This window comes from Belonocnema kinseyi, chromosome 7 (assembly GCF_010883055.1).
Source record: "Belonocnema kinseyi isolate 2016_QV_RU_SX_M_011 chromosome 7, B_treatae_v1, whole genome shotgun sequence".
Lineage (NCBI taxonomy): Eukaryota > Metazoa > Arthropoda > Insecta > Hymenoptera > Cynipidae > Belonocnema > Belonocnema kinseyi.
This window is the reverse complement of record NC_046663.1, coordinates 134464314-134484184: the sequence shown is the minus strand read 5'-3', so window position 1 is coordinate 134484184 and position 19871 is coordinate 134464314. Positions and strand designations below refer to the sequence as shown.

The 19871-nt window shown below is 34.4% G+C and overlaps 1 protein-coding gene across 4 annotated transcripts in view; it reads left to right on the top strand.

Annotated features, from left to right (window-relative positions):
- The window catches only part of LOC117175899 (protein MTSS 2), a 418276-nt gene that overhangs the window by 125954 nt on the left and 272451 nt on the right, over positions 1–19871 (top strand). For 3 of the 4 annotated variants that reach the window (XM_033365728.1, XM_033365725.1, XM_033365724.1), the window contains exon 3: positions 14227–14300. The exons of the other annotated variant lie outside the window; for it this stretch is intronic. In XM_033365728.1, the coding sequence (XP_033221619.1) occupies positions 14227–14300 (74 nt within the window). The remainder of the gene's footprint in view (positions 1–14226; positions 14301–19871) is intronic. 4 annotated transcript variants of the gene reach the window in all.

Below are 19871 nucleotides of genomic sequence, written 5' to 3'. Positions count from 1 at the left end.
CACCTCCGCTTGGGGGTTAATTCCTTCGGGACCACCCCTGGACAATTGTCCGCGACTGCCTATTTATTTTTGTAACCATATTCAGCAGAAACCCTTGGTACCACGGGTTCAGCGTGGTATGGCTATGGTATGGTATGTGGTATGACGTCATAGATTTTAAAATACGTGTAAGCAAAATAAATAATAAGCAAACATATATATATATATATAGCTTACACGTATTTTAAAATCTATGACGTCACTCCATGCTCCGTATATCTATGTACATATTATATTCACAACCGAAAACTTATATAACTTTTTTGTAAATAATCGAATTTGAATAAAATAAAAAAAGACTTGTCGCTGATTTTTCTTTGCTCTGCAGATTTCAATACTAAAACAATTTGTTTTTTTCATGCAACTTCTCTAATATGATTCGTTTACCAAAATTTTCATCCGAATAAATGTCAATGAATTATATATCAATTATAATGTTGCACATATTTTTCATTTTAAATTATTAATCTAGTCATAACTTATTTTTGACAAGGCATTACGTACTTGACCAACTACAAAAACTGTAAAGTATCAGTTATGATAAACCACATGGTTATCATTTTAATGTATTATATTGTGACTCATTGAAAAAACCAATCGATAGCGTTCGAGAATGTACAATTATAACCGATTCACTATTATAACACGTACAGTTCAAATCGCTATCAAATCAAATATGCTAGTATCAATATTCATATTGACACGTCATCCTAAGCATTTTCCTCCGTGTACAAAAGAAAAATCTAGATTTTTAAACAAGTTTTGTAAGCTTTACAATTTTTTAATTATTACTGAATCTTTTAAAAACCTCTAAGCGTTCTGAATGTATTTCAAAATAATTAGAATATTTCCTATTTTGTTTTTTTAAATTCTGCATAAATATCTAAACCTTCTAAATATCTTTTTAAATAATCCGAATTTTTCCTAATAGTGGTTAAAATTGCCATAAAATGATCCAGATTCTATTTTCATAATTTCCGACATATTTTGAAAATTTTTGGAATATTATGTAAAAATGATTATTTCAAAATTAAAAATCATTTTTTCAGAAATCTTAAGATTTTTTTTGGTAAGCATAAGGGGCTGCCCATATAACACGTGGACAGTTTGGGGGGGGGGGGGGTATGCCAAAATTCCACGCTCGTCCACGAGGGGGGTCGGACTAGAATCCACGTGGATACTCGTTCTTCTAAATCTGTGAAAAATATACTGAAATCAGACAAGGTATACTCAAGGTACTCTCGAATTTTTCATAGTGTGCTTTAAAGGCCAATAATATATATTTTCATAAAATGCGTCCGCGTGGACAGATTTGCACTGAATCATATTACGTAATTGCATGAAAACCTACTTAAAAGTAAAGAACAGTATCATAAACATTATATGCGAATAAGAGATAATTTTACCCGCATAGTTTTCGCGAAAAAAATCTAATCGAAACAGCAAATTTGACGTACTTTTTCCTCCACGAAAGACTGACTGACAAGCGACAGTGCGACACTATTGCATCTTTCTCGCTCTGCTATCCGATGTTCTCGAATGTACCCTAGAAAGCTTCGATGCGCCGCCAAGGCATCACCGTGCCACTCGAGAAATCCAGACAAGTCGAACTTATAGCTGGGACAGCCTTCCGACAAGTCTTTTGACAAGCACCTTTATGATTTTTCTAAACTATAAAATAACAATAAGTGATTTATACTTCATACTCCAGTTATTTATATGTTTATACTGAATTTTTATTTTTTTTCGTTACTTATTAACCCATTAAGTAGGACATGTAATATGGCGCCAAATTTTGAGAAAAGTACCAAAAAATTGGAATTTTTTTCTACCCAAAAGGGTATTAGGACTCGACCCTAACTATGATCAACGGTTATAGGAATAGTTGAACTGCAAGAAAAGAGTTGTCTCACCGATGTCAAATAGCCATACCCTTCGGTGGATTCAATATGGCGGACATGACATTTTGGAGACTACGATTTTCGCACAACTCTGTACTCGGGGGTTTTCGGGGCCTCTGATTACGAATTTCAAATTGGATTTTCAGAATTCCATATAGCGGATCCAATATGGCAGACATATAATTTCGAAATCAGTCGAATTCGGGGTGCTTCATTAGATTGAGTCCCTTTGCCTCTCACTGGAAAATGAATCCTCTTAGTGATTCTTCTTGAAACGCGGATTACAGAATGGTGATTCACACTCTTTACAGAAAATGCTGATTCTTATGGGACAATGTGAACAGACTTTGAGTTGATTTTGATAAGACATTCTGTCTATTTCCCGTTTTGTCTGACCTTTTCTCATGTAACTATTAGCAGTAGATACTGCAAATTCTTTTGTTTCAACTTTATTCTTGCCATCTTCGGCAGCATTGTATATCACGAGAGCATACAGAATTCGCTCATAACTTCTTTTTCCCTCACTTCATGAAAGACAAATGAATCAAAACAAATGAAAACGATCCCAGATAACGTCGGGTCGTTTGTATCGGATCTTCATTTATTTCATGCACTATATTTAGATCTAGTAGCTAAAGACACTGTCAACATTCCGTTTTGAATTGATTGGAAGAGTTTTTATACCAAGTTCCTAGACGATTCAGTTATTTATTCTTACTACCATCGCCATGTCGCAAATAAAACGAAAAAGACGTTGTATCCCCGCTCATGTGGAGTACGCGGTGGATACATCAGAAAATAATTTTAGTGAAATAATTACGTTGCCAAATCCAGACGATTCTGGCTCCGATAATTCGGATTCTGATGCTGAATGGGACGAAAACATTCCGGAAATAACTTATAAAGAAGCTCGTAAAACTTACAACGAAAATCAAGCTAAACTAGAAGGAAATCATGATTCCTGTTGGACAGATGGTGAAAAAAGATACGCCGTGAAGAACAATATTCGAGACAGCGAGCCTGTATAAATTTTCGAAATGTTCTTTTCTATTGAAATAAAACAATATATCATTGATGCATGTAAATGGAATGACTTTGATTTACAGTTGCAAGATTTAAATGCTTTTCTAGGAATAATCATTTTATCTTCTTCAATAAGAGGAAGTTTTTGAGAGACTATTAGTCGACAGATCCATTCATATCTTGTGACGTGATATCTTCTGCGATGCCACGCAAAACGTTCGAAGAAATCAAGTCTCGATTGAAGTACTCAAAAACTAGAGATCTTGACGCCAATGATAATGCGTGGCGCGTTCGTGCATTACTCAAACTATTCCAGAGAAACATCCTGAAGTTTGGCATATGGAGTACTGCTCTCTCCATTGATGAAATGATGGCCAAATCGTATGCAAGAACATCATTGAACAAATTCATTCGAGGAAAACCCATACGATTTGGCCAGAAATTCAGGAGTCTTTGCACTTCAGATGGTTTTTTATTGTGTCTTGACTTATAACAAGACACCTGCGGGAAAGATATCTCAATTTCATATTTACTTTGACAAGTATTTCACAAACTTGGATCTCATTGTGCATTTGAGGAAGCTGGGATTGAAATATACAGGTACGATCAGAGATAATAAGGTGAAAGAGAAGAATGTCATAGATAAGAGAGCTCCAAAAGGCGAGTAGGTTGTGAAAAATGAGAAAAATAGCGGCATAAACTACATGACTGTTGGAGATTCAAAGCCAGTTTCGACAGTCTCCACTGCTGCAGGAGTAACTCCTTAATTACCTTTGAAAAGGTACATTTCACAAGTACGATTTAAAGTTGAGACACCTTTCCCAAAAGCCTTTTATCTCTACAACAAGTTTATGGGAGAAGTTGATCTCCATGATGGACACTGCAGTAATGTGCTTCCAAGCATTCGTTCGAAACAACGGACATTGGTCGTTTTTATAAGACTGATCCGGGTCTTCATTGTGAATGCTTTCATCATATACAATGCTGCCGGAGATGGCAAGAATAAAGTCTTAACAAAAGAATTTGTAGTATCTATTGCTAAGACGGCCATGAGAAAAGGTCAGGCGACACGGAAAATACACAGAATGTCTCATCAAAATCACTAAGACGATTCGTTTTCCAGTGAGAGGTAAGGGAACTCACTCCAATCAAGCACCCCGAAGGAGACAGAATTCTACCACGTCCACGTCGTTGTCTCTGGATTATACTGAGCGTAGAATGTCTGAATTGTGAACAGAGACCTCATCCAAGCACAGAATTTTAATGAAACTCGACAGATTTCGAAATTTTATGTCTGCAATATTGGATCCGCTATATGGAATTCTGAAAATCCAATTTTAAGTTCGTAATCAGCAGCCCCGAAAACCTCCGAGTACAGAGTTGTGCGAAAATCGTAGAGTTTCCAAAATTTCATGTCCGCTATATTGGGTCCCCCATTTTGAATTCCGAAAATTCGATGTCAAATTCACAATCAGTGACCCCGAAAACCCCCGAGTGCAGGGTTGTGCGAAAATCGTAGATTTTCCAAAATTTCATGTCCGCCATATTGGATCCGCCGAAGGGTATGACTATTTGACATCGGTGAGACAAGGTTTTTTCTTGCAGTTTAACTATACCGATCACTGTTGATCATAGTTAGGGTTGAGTCCTTTTGGGTCGAAAAAAATTATGAACACAAAATTTCCAATTTTTTTATACTTTTTTACAAATTTGGCGCCATATTGGATTTCCTACTGGATCAAACTCAATTATGAACGCGGATTCTTGAAGAGAATATCCAAAACTATAAGGAAGCATGGTTTTCGTTTGGAAACTTCTCTTTTTCAGTCTTGGGAATGAGGCTTGAACATCAGTTAAATAATTGTAGTTCTTGGTCGTTAATCGGTTGATCAAGGGTGGTTTTTCGATATCCGAACGAAATGTTTGGCCACTGGCATTATTCTGGGGAGAAAAAATGAGATTTTTTCCGGCTATAGAATCCGCAAAATTGTTTTAACTTCGGGGTGTTTTTCTGGATTTTCCAAATTTTAGAAAATCGGGTTTTAGTAGGGGTGCGTTTTGGCGATCCGAGCGAGATGTTTGGCCTGCAGCATTATTCGGAGCATTATTTTTTGAATTATGTAGGCTACAAAATGATTTTTCAGGATGCAAAATCCCGAAAATTGTATTAACTTCTGGGAGTTGTTCTCGATTTTCCGAATTATAAAAAATCGGATTTCATTAGGGGTAGGTTTCGAATTCCGAGAGAGACGTTTGGCCACTGCCATTAGTCCGGGGATAGTTTTGATTAATTTTCTAGGTTACAGAATAATTAGAAGTGTACTAATCAGTTTGTTGTTAATTTGTTTCTACACGGTCTATAATCATTATTTTTTTAATCCCTAAATGTTCCAATAAATTTTAAATGAATATTCAAAAATATTGATTATAGACGATGTAGAGAAAAAATAACATCAAAATGATTAATATATTTATGGTTATTTTATAACCAAGAACAGTCATCAAAATGATTCTCCAAATAATGGTGGTGGACAAAAATCTCGCTCGGATCGCAAAAAAGCACCCCTGCTGTAACCCGATTTTCTAAATATCGGAAAATCAAGAAAAACACCCCGAAGTTAAAACATTCTCGGCGATTTTACATGCTGAAAAAGTCTCCATTTTGCTCCCCCAAATAATGCTCGTGGAAAAATAGATTTGAAATGCCAATTAGAAATATATCGAGTAAAAAATTAGCATTCTACCTGTAAGAAACAGTCGAAATGTTTAGGTCAACATTTTGTACATAGCATAGATATGCTCGCACGAGTGTTGTAACATGGAGAGCAACGTGGGCGCGATTGAGTGTGCGCTGGAGTTTGAAGTTACAGCACTCGCCTTGCTTACTGGTCAGACTTTCTTCTTTACCGCTTCTCCACTCGGGATCACAAGTATCTACACCCCGACTACTACTCTGTGCTCGAGAGCGATCGGCAAGTTTCGTGGCCATGTTTCGTATCGCAATCGTTTTGAATTGCGTGTAAGTGGAATTGATTAATCATTTTGATTTTTATGCCATTCGAATTAGATTTATGTATCCATAAACATGGATCGTTTTATGCGCATACAATGCCAACATACACAATTTATGAAAATAAAATTGCTTGCAGTGAATGTCAGTTGTACTGCACCGATTGTAAAGCTTGCAAACACAAGTACTCTTGTGATTGCATAGACAGTGCAATTCGTTGGAACATGTGCAAACACATTCATATATTGGCCACATACAGGAAAGAGACAGAAGAAAAAAGTTCTGAAAAACAGCAGTGTAATGGTGAGAATTTATATCTTTATTTATTCCTACTAGATATAGACATATTATCTACTAAATTAGATCTAATAATACACATTTTCTTATTAGGAGATGACCAGCATTTTTATTATTATGATTTTTTTGTTTTTATTTTTATTATTTACTGTACTAACACACGAAGGAAGGAAGCCGCTGTAAGAAAAGAAGTAATGGATAAAAAAGTACGGAGTGTATACGAAATTTATTGTTGTTTCGTTTACATTAGGTTTTCTGGAGCTTTGGGCTTTTTAAAAATTAATTATTAATACTCATTTTTGTTGTTGAGTTTTCGCCATCAGCTGACTTTTTGCCTTTAAGCTAACTTTTTGCCTTGGATTATTCCACTAAATGTAAAAAATTTTATTTCTTCTTGTTTCTCATTGAAATGTGTTTCTGAGTTTTCTCCATTACCTGACTGTGTGCCTTATAGTTTCTCTTTTCTATTCTATTATATATTCTTTATTTTTTATTTATTTCTTTCTTGTTGAAATTTTTTGTTGATCTGTTTCAATTAGGTCACTTTGTGCGTTAGAGTTTCCATTTATTATTCTATTACATTTTTTAATTTTTATTTCTTCTTGTTGCTCATCGAAATGTGTTACTGAGTTGTCTCAATTAGCTCAATTTGTGCCTTGGAGTTTCTGTTTTCTATTCTATTTTATTTATTTTTTATTTATCTTGGTTTCTTATTGAATTTTTTTGTTGATGTGTTTCCATTAGCTTACTTTGTGCCTTAGAGTGTTTGTTATTAAATCGTTTTTGTTTCTGAACTGAATTTACTAATAATAATAAAAATACATGTTAATAATATAATAATAAATGTTTCTATTTGGGAGACGACCAAAAAGAACAAACTGATATAAAAACTACAGCCGAGGAGAAACTTTTGAATCATATTGTACCAACAATCAGGGCCCTTCGACAAGAGTTGGTAGCAGCACCTAGTCAAACGAAAGAACCTACTAACAAGAAAATTGAACGTCAAAGCAGATTGTTTAGTGCACGAAAGACTACATCAAAGAAAAGCAGACGTTCTGAAACCCCAAATCAAGATAAGAAAAATTCAATTGCTGTAACTTTATTACAAAAAGATGCATCAAATAAGATACTTTACTGTTAGAAAAACTTTGTTTAAAATGGAATTATCTGATCGATTATCATAAAAGTATATTAAATTCAATAAAAACGTATTAGCGATCTCATATCGTTGAGATATTAATTTTAATGTAAATTTGTATTTTAAATTTACTACAATTTTTAACAGTGTTACGCAGTTTAATACACGTTTACGTCAATTATTTATATTAATAATAAATTTCGTTGTAACACAAAATGGCGAATTATTTTCTTTGGAAAACCCTTATAGCCAAAAACTTTTAGGCTCCATAATTAAAAAATTAAAAATTAGTTTTTAGTTACGATTTAATTCATTAACAGAAAGAAAAAAGTTGAAAACCTCACATTATGATAAGTAATAAATATCTCAAAAACTAATTGAAACATTGGTTTCAAAATTTCCCGTAAGTAGGTGGGTCATACGCTCGTCTCGGGCTCGGCCTCGGTGCGCGGTGGTCGGCAGTCGATTGTGGAGCTAAGACCTGTTTTAAATTCTCGCTTCTGCGGAACCTAATTTACTAATAGCAAGCTGGGATATTGTTGTTTCTAATCGGCAAATATTACTAAAAATTGCCATTTATACATTTAATTCGGCCTGCCTGGATGTCTTGAGTGGCACGGTGATGCTTTAGCGGTGCATAGAAACTTACTAGAGTACAATCGAGAACATCGGATCGGGGAACGAGAAAGATGCAGTGGTCCCGCACTGCCGCTTCTCAGTCATTCTCTCGTGGACGAAAAATTACGCGAATTTTTTGTTTCGATTTAGACTTTTTGCGAAAAACTGTGTCGGTAAAATTATGCGCTAGTCACTTATAATGTTTATGATATTGTTCTTTACTTTTAAATAATTTTTTATGTAATTATGTAATACCATTTAGTCCCTACAGGAGTTTATTTAATTGTACTTTTCTTTAAAAGGTATAAGCCGAATGTGCTAATGTGACTTTGATGTTAATTATTTTGGTTTTTGAACGGGCGATTCAATTTTAACTTTACAGTTCGATACATCTCGGTGTCCTTTTTATGCTGTTTGAATTTTAGACATTTCTGCAATAAGACGTTTTTACCGACAAGTATCTTAAATGTTGAGAAGATTTAAAAAAATTTTAAAGAAACTGTATGTTTTTGAAGATTTTGAAAATATAAGCTTTTTACGAATTTTTCCATGTTTCATGATAATCATAAAAAAGTATTAAGATTTCTGGAAAAATGATTTTTTTTTAAATAATTCTTTTTAAAGAATATTTCAAAAATTTCAAAAGATGTAGAAAATTATCAAAATAGAATCTGGACCATTTTATAGAAATTTTAACCATTATTAGGAAAAATTCGAATATTTAAAAAATATATTTGGAGGGTTTAGAAATGTATGCAGAATTTAAAAAACAAAATATGAAATATTCTAATTATTTTAAAAGACATTCAGGACGATTAGAGATTTATGAAAAATTCAGTAATGTTTTGAAAATTTGTAAAGATTTCAACGTTGTTTTTTAAATGTAGATTTTTGTTTTGTAGCTTCTAGAAAGAGAAGCTAGTCAAGAAATTATGAAATGTTTGAAGGTAGTAAAAAGTTCTTTATTTCTTTTGATTTCAAAACATTTCAAATGATTTTTTCAAATTTCGAGAAAGACTAAGGTTTTTAAAGCAAACTTTATTAAATAAATATCTTTCAAACGGACTGGAATTTCTAATAACTTGATTATAAAAAAAAATGTCTAAAAAAGTCTAAGATTCTTTTTTCGGAAATTTTGAAACTTTTATTAATTATTTTCAATTTCCTTAATAATCTTAGACAAATTACATTTGTATAACTTAAAACAAACTGAAAATGCTTATGCCCATATTCTTTCATCTCGGAATCTACATTTATTTGGAATTTAAGTATTTGAAAACCTAATTAAAAAACTTTTTTTTTAATCTATGAAAATTTTGAACCGAATTCTATGTAATTTTATAGAAGAAATTCTGCGACTCCCGTAAATTCCTTAAATTCTATGAATTGCTTAAATTCATTGAATTCCGTGAGTTCCTTACATTCCGTGAGTACTCTAGCTTGCTCGGCCATAACATTCAACCACAGTGGGTCTTGAGATCACGAAGCCTATATCCTTTTTTGCTAAGGGTTCCAGGTACCTGAACACTTTTACGATAAATTCTGATGGGCTATTCCCCATGGGATACCAACTAACCCTGTTATAGAGTCACATAGATGAATATATCTGAGGTTGTACTTTTACAGATTTCGCAGATTTCGTCAGATTTCGCAATGACAAAGTTCAAATACTATGTTTATTAATAGGTTCTTCCTGCAAAGTGCGAGTTGTCTTTGATCTTTATGTTGCTCAAATTTGTTCTTAGTTGACAGTGTCCACTAAGCATCCCTACTACGACATTAATCTGCCTTTTTTCGATGTTCAGTAGTTCAACAGTTTATTGACCAATGGCTCCTTTCGCCGATGCGTACAAGATACCGCAGTAGGGTTCCCGGCCATTCAGGGGCTGTGGAACTCCCGCCGTACCCAGCAAATCTGCTTTCTTATTACCTTCAGTATACTGATGGCCGGGAACCCACATCAGTCTGTAAGTGCCTTAAGTGCTGCTTGCCTATCAGAACAAATTTTAATGTGTTGGTCTTTATTAGCCCGCCAAAAAAATTTCTTTAAGCAAGCTTTAATGGCCATTATTTCGGCCTTGAAAACTGACGAAATGTGCCCAGTGCTGTTGTTACCTCAGCCCTGTGCTTCTTCTCGTTGATTCCAGCCCTTGTTCCCGAGGAGTCTTTACAACCGTATAGGTACCAAACGTTCTTTGCTGTACCGTCACGGCAAAAATGACTTCAAAATCGGCCGAAATCTATCTTTTCGAAATCTATCTTTCTATCTATATTCGAAATCTTTCTATCTTATATGGTAGAGAGGGAGAGACCGATGGTGTTCCAATGACAAGTCATACTAATCGTTTCAAAATGATGAGAACCTCTTTGTCTGCCATATACGACAGATAGAGAGATTTCGTAACCATATTTTCCATTTCAATCGCACCTCGTTGTCTATCTCACATGGTAGAAAGAGAGGTTCGTTCGCCTTAAGGCATCGGAGTTTCACTTTCTATTTCTCATCAGTATTCTGCCATCCAAACTAAAAAGATAAATAAGTGACATTTTTATGAAAAATGAGTTTTTGGTATCGTTGGATTCGTATGAGAAAGCTGCATCTAACTGTATTAATAAAATCTATTAATTATTAATATCTATTGCAAAAAACGATTGTTTATAAAAGAGAAAAGTCGAAAAAGTTGAAAAATACAAAAGAAAAAAATTCACAAAGCACTTTGCATGTCTTAAAAGTTGTACAAGGAAGGCAATACGTCATCAGCATACACATGAAAAAGAACCTAAAGTACTTTGTGCCTTTTTTGCGTTTTAAAGGTGACCGGGTGCGACGCGAATAGTCAAACGAAAAGAATCGGTTGCCTTTGCGTATCTTTAAGCCTTGTAAATTAGCTCGGACTCGGATCGTTCGGGTAAGTTCGGAACAGAGACTAAATACACAGTGTCCCTTACGTATGTTTTGATGTTCTATTTCGAGGCTACGCTCGAGCTCTTCAACGAAGGCATCGTCCGCAAGTGACTTTGTGTTCTTTTTGCCTTATATTTTTGACATTCTGCGACTATTTAAACATTGCAACTCTATTTTCCAATGGAAATTGTTTAAAAAATCAATTTCTTATTGCAAAATATGAAAAAGTACATTATTCTTACCCAAATGACGTATCTAAATTATCCAAAATTTTATTCGATATTAAATTTCGTTGGGCAAGAATTTTTTCTCGATTTTCTCAGTTCGAGTCAGATTGGATTTATGTATCTTTTTAGTTTGTACGGCAGTATTGTCATGTTGAGGTTTATTTATAACTCATAAACAATTATGTTCTTATTATCAAAAAAGGTACCTGGCAAAATCTATTTTTTTGTCCTGGAAAACCTGGAAAAGTCCTGAAATTTTTTTTTAAGAACCAGTAGACACCCTGCTTTAAAATCAGTTTGCATAATGAGAATATTATCCTTGCATAGTATTCGCGTATTGATGTCATGTAGATCTGCACATCAACGTCACTAAGGTTGGCAACCGGATCGTTGATGCATATGCTATTATAGCAGTAGAAAAAAGATAACTTAAAAAGTCCCATAAACTTTTTGGCTCTGATACGTATTTTAGGACTTAAAGAGCTCTAAAATAGTATGAAGGTGAGTCGCTTTTGTGACAGTGTGCGTGCATTGAAACTAGCGATCGTCACACTGAGGAAACTGTTTGACTGGAACAAAAGTGTTATTGTCTCAAACAAAAAAAAATAAGTTTCAGTTCAAAAAGCAACTTATTAATTTGGAAAATGTATGAGTTCTACAATGTCTGGCACCCCTCTCTGCCCGGATTTCTTCCATGTAGCCAATGACAAGCGTCCTCTGGTTGGATGAAAGAACTCCTCTCTGTGGACACCCGCTTGAAACTTTCATTGAAACTTCATTACCATGTAGTGAAGTATGTGCCGTTCTGCTTTCCAACATTGAGTTCATTTTAATTAGGGGGTTACTAAATTTTTGCTAGGGGCAGGTTGATTCCTATAAAAATGTTTCCTGTTAGTATTTCCTCTTTCTTGTAAAGGTCCACTACTTTTTCTAGTGTTTTCAGTATGAAGGGGGTCAAGCTCATCGATCTAAAGGATTTTGCCTACCGAGTAGAAATACCACATATACCAGAATTCAGTTGAGTTCGTTAACGGATTTGCAAGAAGTAAATTTTTATTTCTTATTCCAGTCAAAAGATATATTTAACAAATAAATGTTATTTAAACAATTAACAAGAAATGGAATCGACTATTCTGATATTGTATATAGCCTAAGTAGTTTATCGGGTCGTGATTATACCCATAATTTGCGATATAATATGAACAAATTATTATTTAAAGAAGTAACAGTTTTTTAAATAATCAATAATTAAGAAAGTACATTTATCTTTTTAATTTTGCCTTTAAAAATGATCAGTAAAAGAAAAACTACGCAAAAGTAATATTTATTACAATATACTGAAAAATACTTGATCGTCATAATATCCTTGTAATTTTCATTCTTTTAATTGAAAATTATGCATTTTTGTCTCGTATTTGAAAATAATGGACGTTTGCCCATGTTATTCTCATGGGGAAATAGAGCGCCTGGGAGGGACCATTTAATATTTTCTGATTAAAAAAAATACGTGTTTAATTTTCTTGCGAACCTCACAAAATGAGCTATTCTCTTAAGGGCATGCTCTTCGGTGACCACGTGACCAAACTAGTCCCCGGTTATGAACTTTTTTTTTTGTGTTCACTGTGTCCACACGGATTGAGATATCGTGTTTAAACTTTGACAGATAAAACAAAAATCACTAAAGAACGTTTGTATACATCAATATATTGGTAATTTAAAAAACGTAACCTGTCATTATTTTTTGGGCATTTTTGGCGATATCTAGCGGAGAAAAAAGAAACTTTGAACGTCGATAAGGTCGAGATCAAGTGACTAAGTTCATTCATGAAATTTTTGTGTAAAATGATTTTAATTTTTTTGGTTCCAAAAATAAAAGATAAATTTCAAATTGGAAACATAACAACACCAGCAATGTGCTAAATTTTGTTCGTCGGAGTTCTACAACCAACTTTCATAATTCTTGACGTTGAATCGATCAGCTGATAAGTATTGTTGACAGTGAACCAACCAGTGGGACTTAGAGTCGGACTCGCCTTGTCATTCGCTCCCGCGCGAAATTTTATTTTTATTCTTAGAATTTTTTCACACCAGTACAAAAAATCCACATGAATATATAACCATTAGAAAATTTTAATAATTTTCTGAAGATGCACATTTCTCAAAATGGGACTTGGGACGGATTTTCTAGTATCACATTCTAAGATCTTTCTCGATTTTTTTAAATCGACGCATCTACTTTATCGACGTTAAAAGTTTATTCCTATTCCTGTAGTATTTTACTAGAAAACTATCTTCGTAATTATAAACATTTTGATATATACAAATTTCCTTAGTGCTTTCTGTATAACTTCCTAAATTCTGAACGCGATATCTCAATCCGTGTAGACGTAGTAAGGACCAAAAAAAACGAAAATCATTTTATTCTCTGCACAAAAATTTCATGAACGAACTTAGTCACGTGATCTCGACTTTATCGACGTTCAAAGTTTCCTTTTTCTCCGCTAGAAATCGTTATAAATGCTCCAAAAATAATGATAGATTACGTGAGTGTAGATGCTAAATTTTTTATTTGCAACGAATGTGCAAATTTAATTGCCTATATTAAATTTGTTTAAGCTCTAGACGATTTAGTCCAAAATTTGTGTCGGTGCTCAATATACGCGAATCAAACAATCTGAAATGCCTCAAACCAAACATTATCTGCAAAGTGCTATATCTCGAATGGTAATATCCTATTTCATCAATTTATAAATGAACTTTCTTTAAAATTATAAACATATTGATGTATACCAGCGTTCTTCAGTGCCGTTTATTTAATCTGTCAAATTTTAAACACGATACCTTAGTCCGTATGGACACAGTGAACACCAAAAAAAATGCTCATAACCGGGGGCTAGTTTGGTCACGTGGTCACCAAAGAGCATGCCCTTAAACGAATTACGAACATTACTTTTTTTGAACCACCCTTCTAGACAGCATTGGCAATGGCTTTATTATGATACGTTTATCTATCTATAATATAAAAAGTACTGTCTAATCTATATTACATGAAAACAATTTTACAGGTCTGCGATTCTAGCAATTTCTGCTTATCTGGAAGCTTTTCAGAAGATTGCGGACTCCGCCACTAATGCCAAAGGTAGATTAATACAACATAAGTTATGTTAGTTATAGACTTAATTTTATCTAAATGCACATAAATTAGAACTGCACTTTACGCATATGTGAAGCACAATATTCGTCGTGACAAATACAGGGAATGTTTTATTTGAGAAAGAATACAAAAACTTCTTCCTTAACATCCAGTTACCCGTGTGTGAAAAGCACGAAAAGTGCGAGTGGGAAATTTTTGAAACATAAAGTCAGTAGCGAGTTTATGTTAGATTTTTTTGCTTGCCATTATAGTTTTTATAGTTGGAGCGAAAGTATAAGGCGTGCGATTAATCTTTTCACAAGTAAAGTGGATCGAAAAGCGCAAACCCACCTAGGCGCAGCGGTTATAAAGCAGATCTTCCTCGAATTTCGGTTATATTGGAGAAGTTAGAAATGTTATTTTTTGAGATTTATTTTTAATATTCATATTTATGAAACTTTACTTTATATTGAAATGCATAGAGATCGAAAAAACTAATTTTGGACCGGTTAGCAATATTTATTTTAAAATATTAATATTTTCATAATTTTAATATCTTTGTGTAGGAAAATGTTTTTTTTCAAGTGTATTTGGAGTTCAGAAAACCCTGTTAAACATGATTGATATAAATGGAGCAGTATATCAAACGATATTAATATTTGAGGAGACTTTTCTAATTGAAATCAATTTTATACTAAATAAAAACCAAACATAGCTAAATATACCTTTAAGGTCAGTTAAATCATTTTTAGAAATATTTTGACTTATATTTCATACTTACATTTTTGATTGAAAAGAGAATAGTTGAAGTGTCCCTTCCACCCCCGTTTATTGTCTGGTTCCGCCCCAGGATCTGGGCGACCCTACTGAAAATTCCTATATAGGATTCTATACAGGGTACTATATAGGAACCTATATGTTTCATATATAGGTGCCACCTATAGGAAATGGCACAGGATCCTATATATGTTCCTGTATAGGACCATATATAGGTTCCTGTATTGGACCCTATCCAGATGCGCATTAGTATTCCATAACACCTGCGGCTGCGCAGAAATTTTGTTGGTTCTTCAGGAGCACCTGGTGACAGAGTACCATTAGGCACCTTATTAGGTGGGATCCTATACAAAAACCTATATAGTACCTTATGTCATTTCCTATAGGTGGCACCTATTGGTGAATTGAAGGGGCACACTGCATATGGGCGTAAGTGCCAAAACCCGAATTTTACAGGAGAACTAAAAAACTGTCTAACTTTCATGCAAATAAATTTGAACAAAAAAAAATGCGAAAACGTTTCGAGGTACTGTTAGGCTTAATCGAACCATGAAACGAATATCCTGAAAGAAGCATCCCTCTCCGAGAAAACCTCTGTCAAAGGCACAGCGTGGCCCCATAACTCTGATTTTTATACATGAAAAGTTGCGTAACTGTTTAATTTTTGAATTTAAGAGAAAAAAATAAATCAATTTGGAGGTATTGCTTAGCTCTATTGAATCGAAAAAGAGCGCATTGAAAAAGATAACCGTGTGCGAGAAATCCCTGGTCGAAGATCAGCGCGCACCAGAAAGCTTAAATTTTGAGACATAAAAAGTAGATTTTGCAGCAAATATTTTTTCCAATAATTCACAAAATTTAACGGACAAACTTCAAAAAACAGAATCGACGCGTGCTCGGAAAATCAATGACGTCGTGGTGACACCACACTATGAAGCATGGCACTTACGCCCGTGTGCACTGACTTTTTCTTCTAGATCTACTTTCGGGTCGAACTGGACTAGAAGCTTTTACAGGGACACGAGTTAAGGGAAAACAAGTAGTTCAAGCCAATAAACTGATTATCGAAAATTTGGCACTTACGCCTGTATGCAATGTGGCCCTTCAATAATATAGGATCCTATATAGGAACTTTCAATAGGAAAAAGGGCACACAATCACTCATTTTTAATGTTTATTTTTTTTATTCTTAATTAATTGTTTCGTCAAATTTAATTTTTCACAAAATTGAAACATAAAGTTCTTCCCTAGGTGCCTCGAAAAATGAACATTCCGTGAATGTTTTACTAAACATAAATGAGTAGATAAGCTGGGCCGGTTCTACAACAAGATTCCTACTTAAGGGGCTTCCGTAAACCACGTGGTCCAATTTTTGCCACTTTTTGACCCCCCTCCCCCTCCCTCTCTTCCAATATGGCCTACCGTGGCATTATCGTCGGCCTCTCTACCCGCCCTACGGTGCTACGTGGTTTTTTTCCATTTCTTGTAAAACGAAAATAAAACAAAAAATTATGAGTGGTAGCAACCACGTAAGTGGTTGCGACCAGAATTTTCTTGCCTCGATTCGTTATCTAATGTAAGCAAACAAAAATACTTAGGGAAGGAGCACGCGGGAGTGAAGAGAAGAACCACTCGACACAACTCGATTCGGTTCGCAGGGATCGAATTTAGGACTCCGCGCGCTATTTCAAAAAAGGAGTAAGCTATGCTTTTTATTATTATTTTTTTACACCTGAATATAAAACCACGTGGCTCGGACTCATAACCCCCTCTCCCCATGTGGACCAACGTGGCCTTTCGTCGAACCAATCCTCCCCCTAAAGCAACCACGTACTTTATGGTAGGCCCCTTATCGATATCACCGACATGGTTCTGTTTCATGCTAAAAATGTCATTCAAATCCGTGCTAAATCTTTAATGTTCGAGATCGACGTGAATGGTATTTAAATTAATAAAATAATGATGATGAAATACCCGCTTTTATACTTAAAGAGTATGTGATGATTGCCACGGAATGTTATTTTTCAAACGTTATATGTTTTGTATAGAATTGGACAACATACGTAACGTATGGCGTTGCTTGGTAAACAGTTCTTGAAATTCCAATCTCAGGTCTTCCGATACTTGACTTCAGAGCAAACGTATTTTCAACGTCAAGCATGGGTGAGAGATAGATTCCGAGACATAAGAATAATTCGACACCTCGGGGAACTATAAGCAATGATATGAGAGTTCGGTATTGAAGTATTTGAGTGATTACAAGTTGATCAGTGTGCATATTTTAAAAAATACTTTGAAAATTAATTCAGAGCAGTGTAAGAGACTCTAAAAAATGATGGATAAGGCGTACGAAATTTTGGAAGAAAATGCCACATTTTAAGAAATTGATTTTTGGTTCCGAGGTGGATTCCAAGACATACACCGCTGTTGAATAAACTCCTGAGAAGAGGAAAAGAATTTTCTTTGGGTAAGAAAAAAATCAACTGGAATCTGATTGGGATTTTAAAAGCCAGAAATCATAAATTCAAGAAGTTACGAAGAAAAAGAGCAGGGATCAATGAAGATGTGAACAAACAAAATATGACGTGGGAAGATATGGAGACTGCCTTCTGGAGTCGCATTAAAACAGGTTTAATAATATATTTAACTCAAAAGGATTTACAAAAGCTTTTAAATGCGGAAACATTAATTGTTTTGTCTAAAAGATATACAGTTGTTTTGCATGTCATATAACGAATCACTTATTATTATGTTAAGAAAGTTTCTTTACCGACTGAAGGACAATTTACGTTTCTCTGGTCAATTTACTAGCACAAAGTTTATCCATGCACGTGGCTGTCAATTAACACGCAGTTTGTTTTTCTCAGTGGCGTTCGTGTTTTTTTACGCAAGCCTCGTTCATTCACGCATACTCTTGCAAATTCACTACGTATTATATGGGTCAATTAGTTTCCAACGTAGCACAATGTAAAATAACACAGCATTATGAAAAAATCAAAACTTTTCTTATAAAACATGACTTAATTGCTTAATTTTTGAGTTTTATTAAGTTTCTTAGGTTCACCCACTTGACAAAAGCTAGCCGATTAATTAAAATTGTTAGTCTTTTGTTTTAGATGAAAATTTTGGACTGCATCGTGCACCCTTGATAAATCTGCTATTTTCAATTTTTTCGTTGTGCAAATTTTTTTTTCTCTAAGCCCAAACATGTCTTTTAAAATATTTGAATATATATGCTATTCACAATATCTATAATTGAAGCTCCTGATTATTGACGTGAATATTTTGTAATTTATTGGCCAGACTCCGTGAGAGAAACTCAGCTTTAAAATACCAAAGCACAGAAAATGTAAACTCCGAAGGTCGTTTATGGCTGGAGGGGCACGTCTATGGAATAGAATACCACTAGTTATCTGGGAAGCGACCTCTTCCTATCATTTTAAAATCGAATTTTTAAAGTACTTATTCAATAATTCAGATAATTTACTCGAAATTACCCATTGGTAATAATATTTTAGCATTATGTTGATCTCTTAGTATTAATGCAGTTTTTAATTTGATTTCAAACGTATCGTATAATTACAGCACTGCTATGTACTTCAATCTTACTTGTAAGAATATTAATATGTATATTTGGTTCCTTAGAGGGCTGCTTAGCCGTAGGGACTTTTTCAATAAAGGAGGAGGGCCAATAAAGCCGGTTTTTGGGCCATTTACAGATTGGCCTCAAACATGTTTTATTTTATTCATCTAACTAGGTCTCATAACCCCTTAAAAGGATTTTTCCTGAGAGTGATCTGATTTCAAGATATAGTCATTTTTAAATTCGTATTTTACATGGATTTTCGCACTTTCATTCAAATCATGCTAAGTTTCACATTGTTAGTATTGCTCACGCAAGATCATACTTGGTCAAAAACTGCGCACGTATATGCGTTACAACATATGTTGAAGCCATCATTTCTCTCGAGGTACTTAGCCTTGAAAATAGGGTTTATTTTTATACTTTATGAAAAACCTAGCGTATTATTTTAAGGTATTAATTTATTGTTATTAAATTATTATTTTTAAGTTATTTTTCTTAAGAAACATTTACTGCCGGTCTTAGCCACTTTGACGCCCTTGGGCAAAGACGAGTGAGATTAAAATCAACCAAAGTCAGTGGAATAGGAAACAAAACGCTATCGTTCATGTGCGACTGCCGCTTCGCTACGTTCAACTGATTTCCCCCTCCGCATGGTATTCGCGTTTGTTGCCCATGCTTTTAGCTATATTCTCCTTCATTCTTCTTCCACGTTTCGATCTGTTAAAGAGTTCTTATCCACTGTATGTGATATTACTGCGTACATACATCTGTTCTAGATTATTTTATTGTAGTTTTATTTTATCAGTATCGACTAGTTTCATAGCGATTATAAGTTTTTTTCACAGGTACTTCATAGGCATGAGAGGCTACACTTTTTTTAAAATCCTTATTATTTAATAGTTCTGTACATCAGTCTCAGATTCTCTTTATTTTTTCAGGTGAAATAATTACTTGCGAATGAAGTTTTAATTACCACTTATTATGCCGAAAAAACAGTGTTCTTGTTGCGGCAAATTCTTAAAACCAAAGAGTCATCTATCAGTAGTTCAGGATGAACGGGCATTAAATGTTCTAAAACTGCTTTTAATAGCTCCTTAACCATTCAGTCAACTATTACGGCAGCAAGGAAAGCTCTGATGTCCTCCTTTGTACCTCATCATCTTGGTATAGGTCACATATCACCCGAGTCAGTCATTAAGGACCATACTACATCA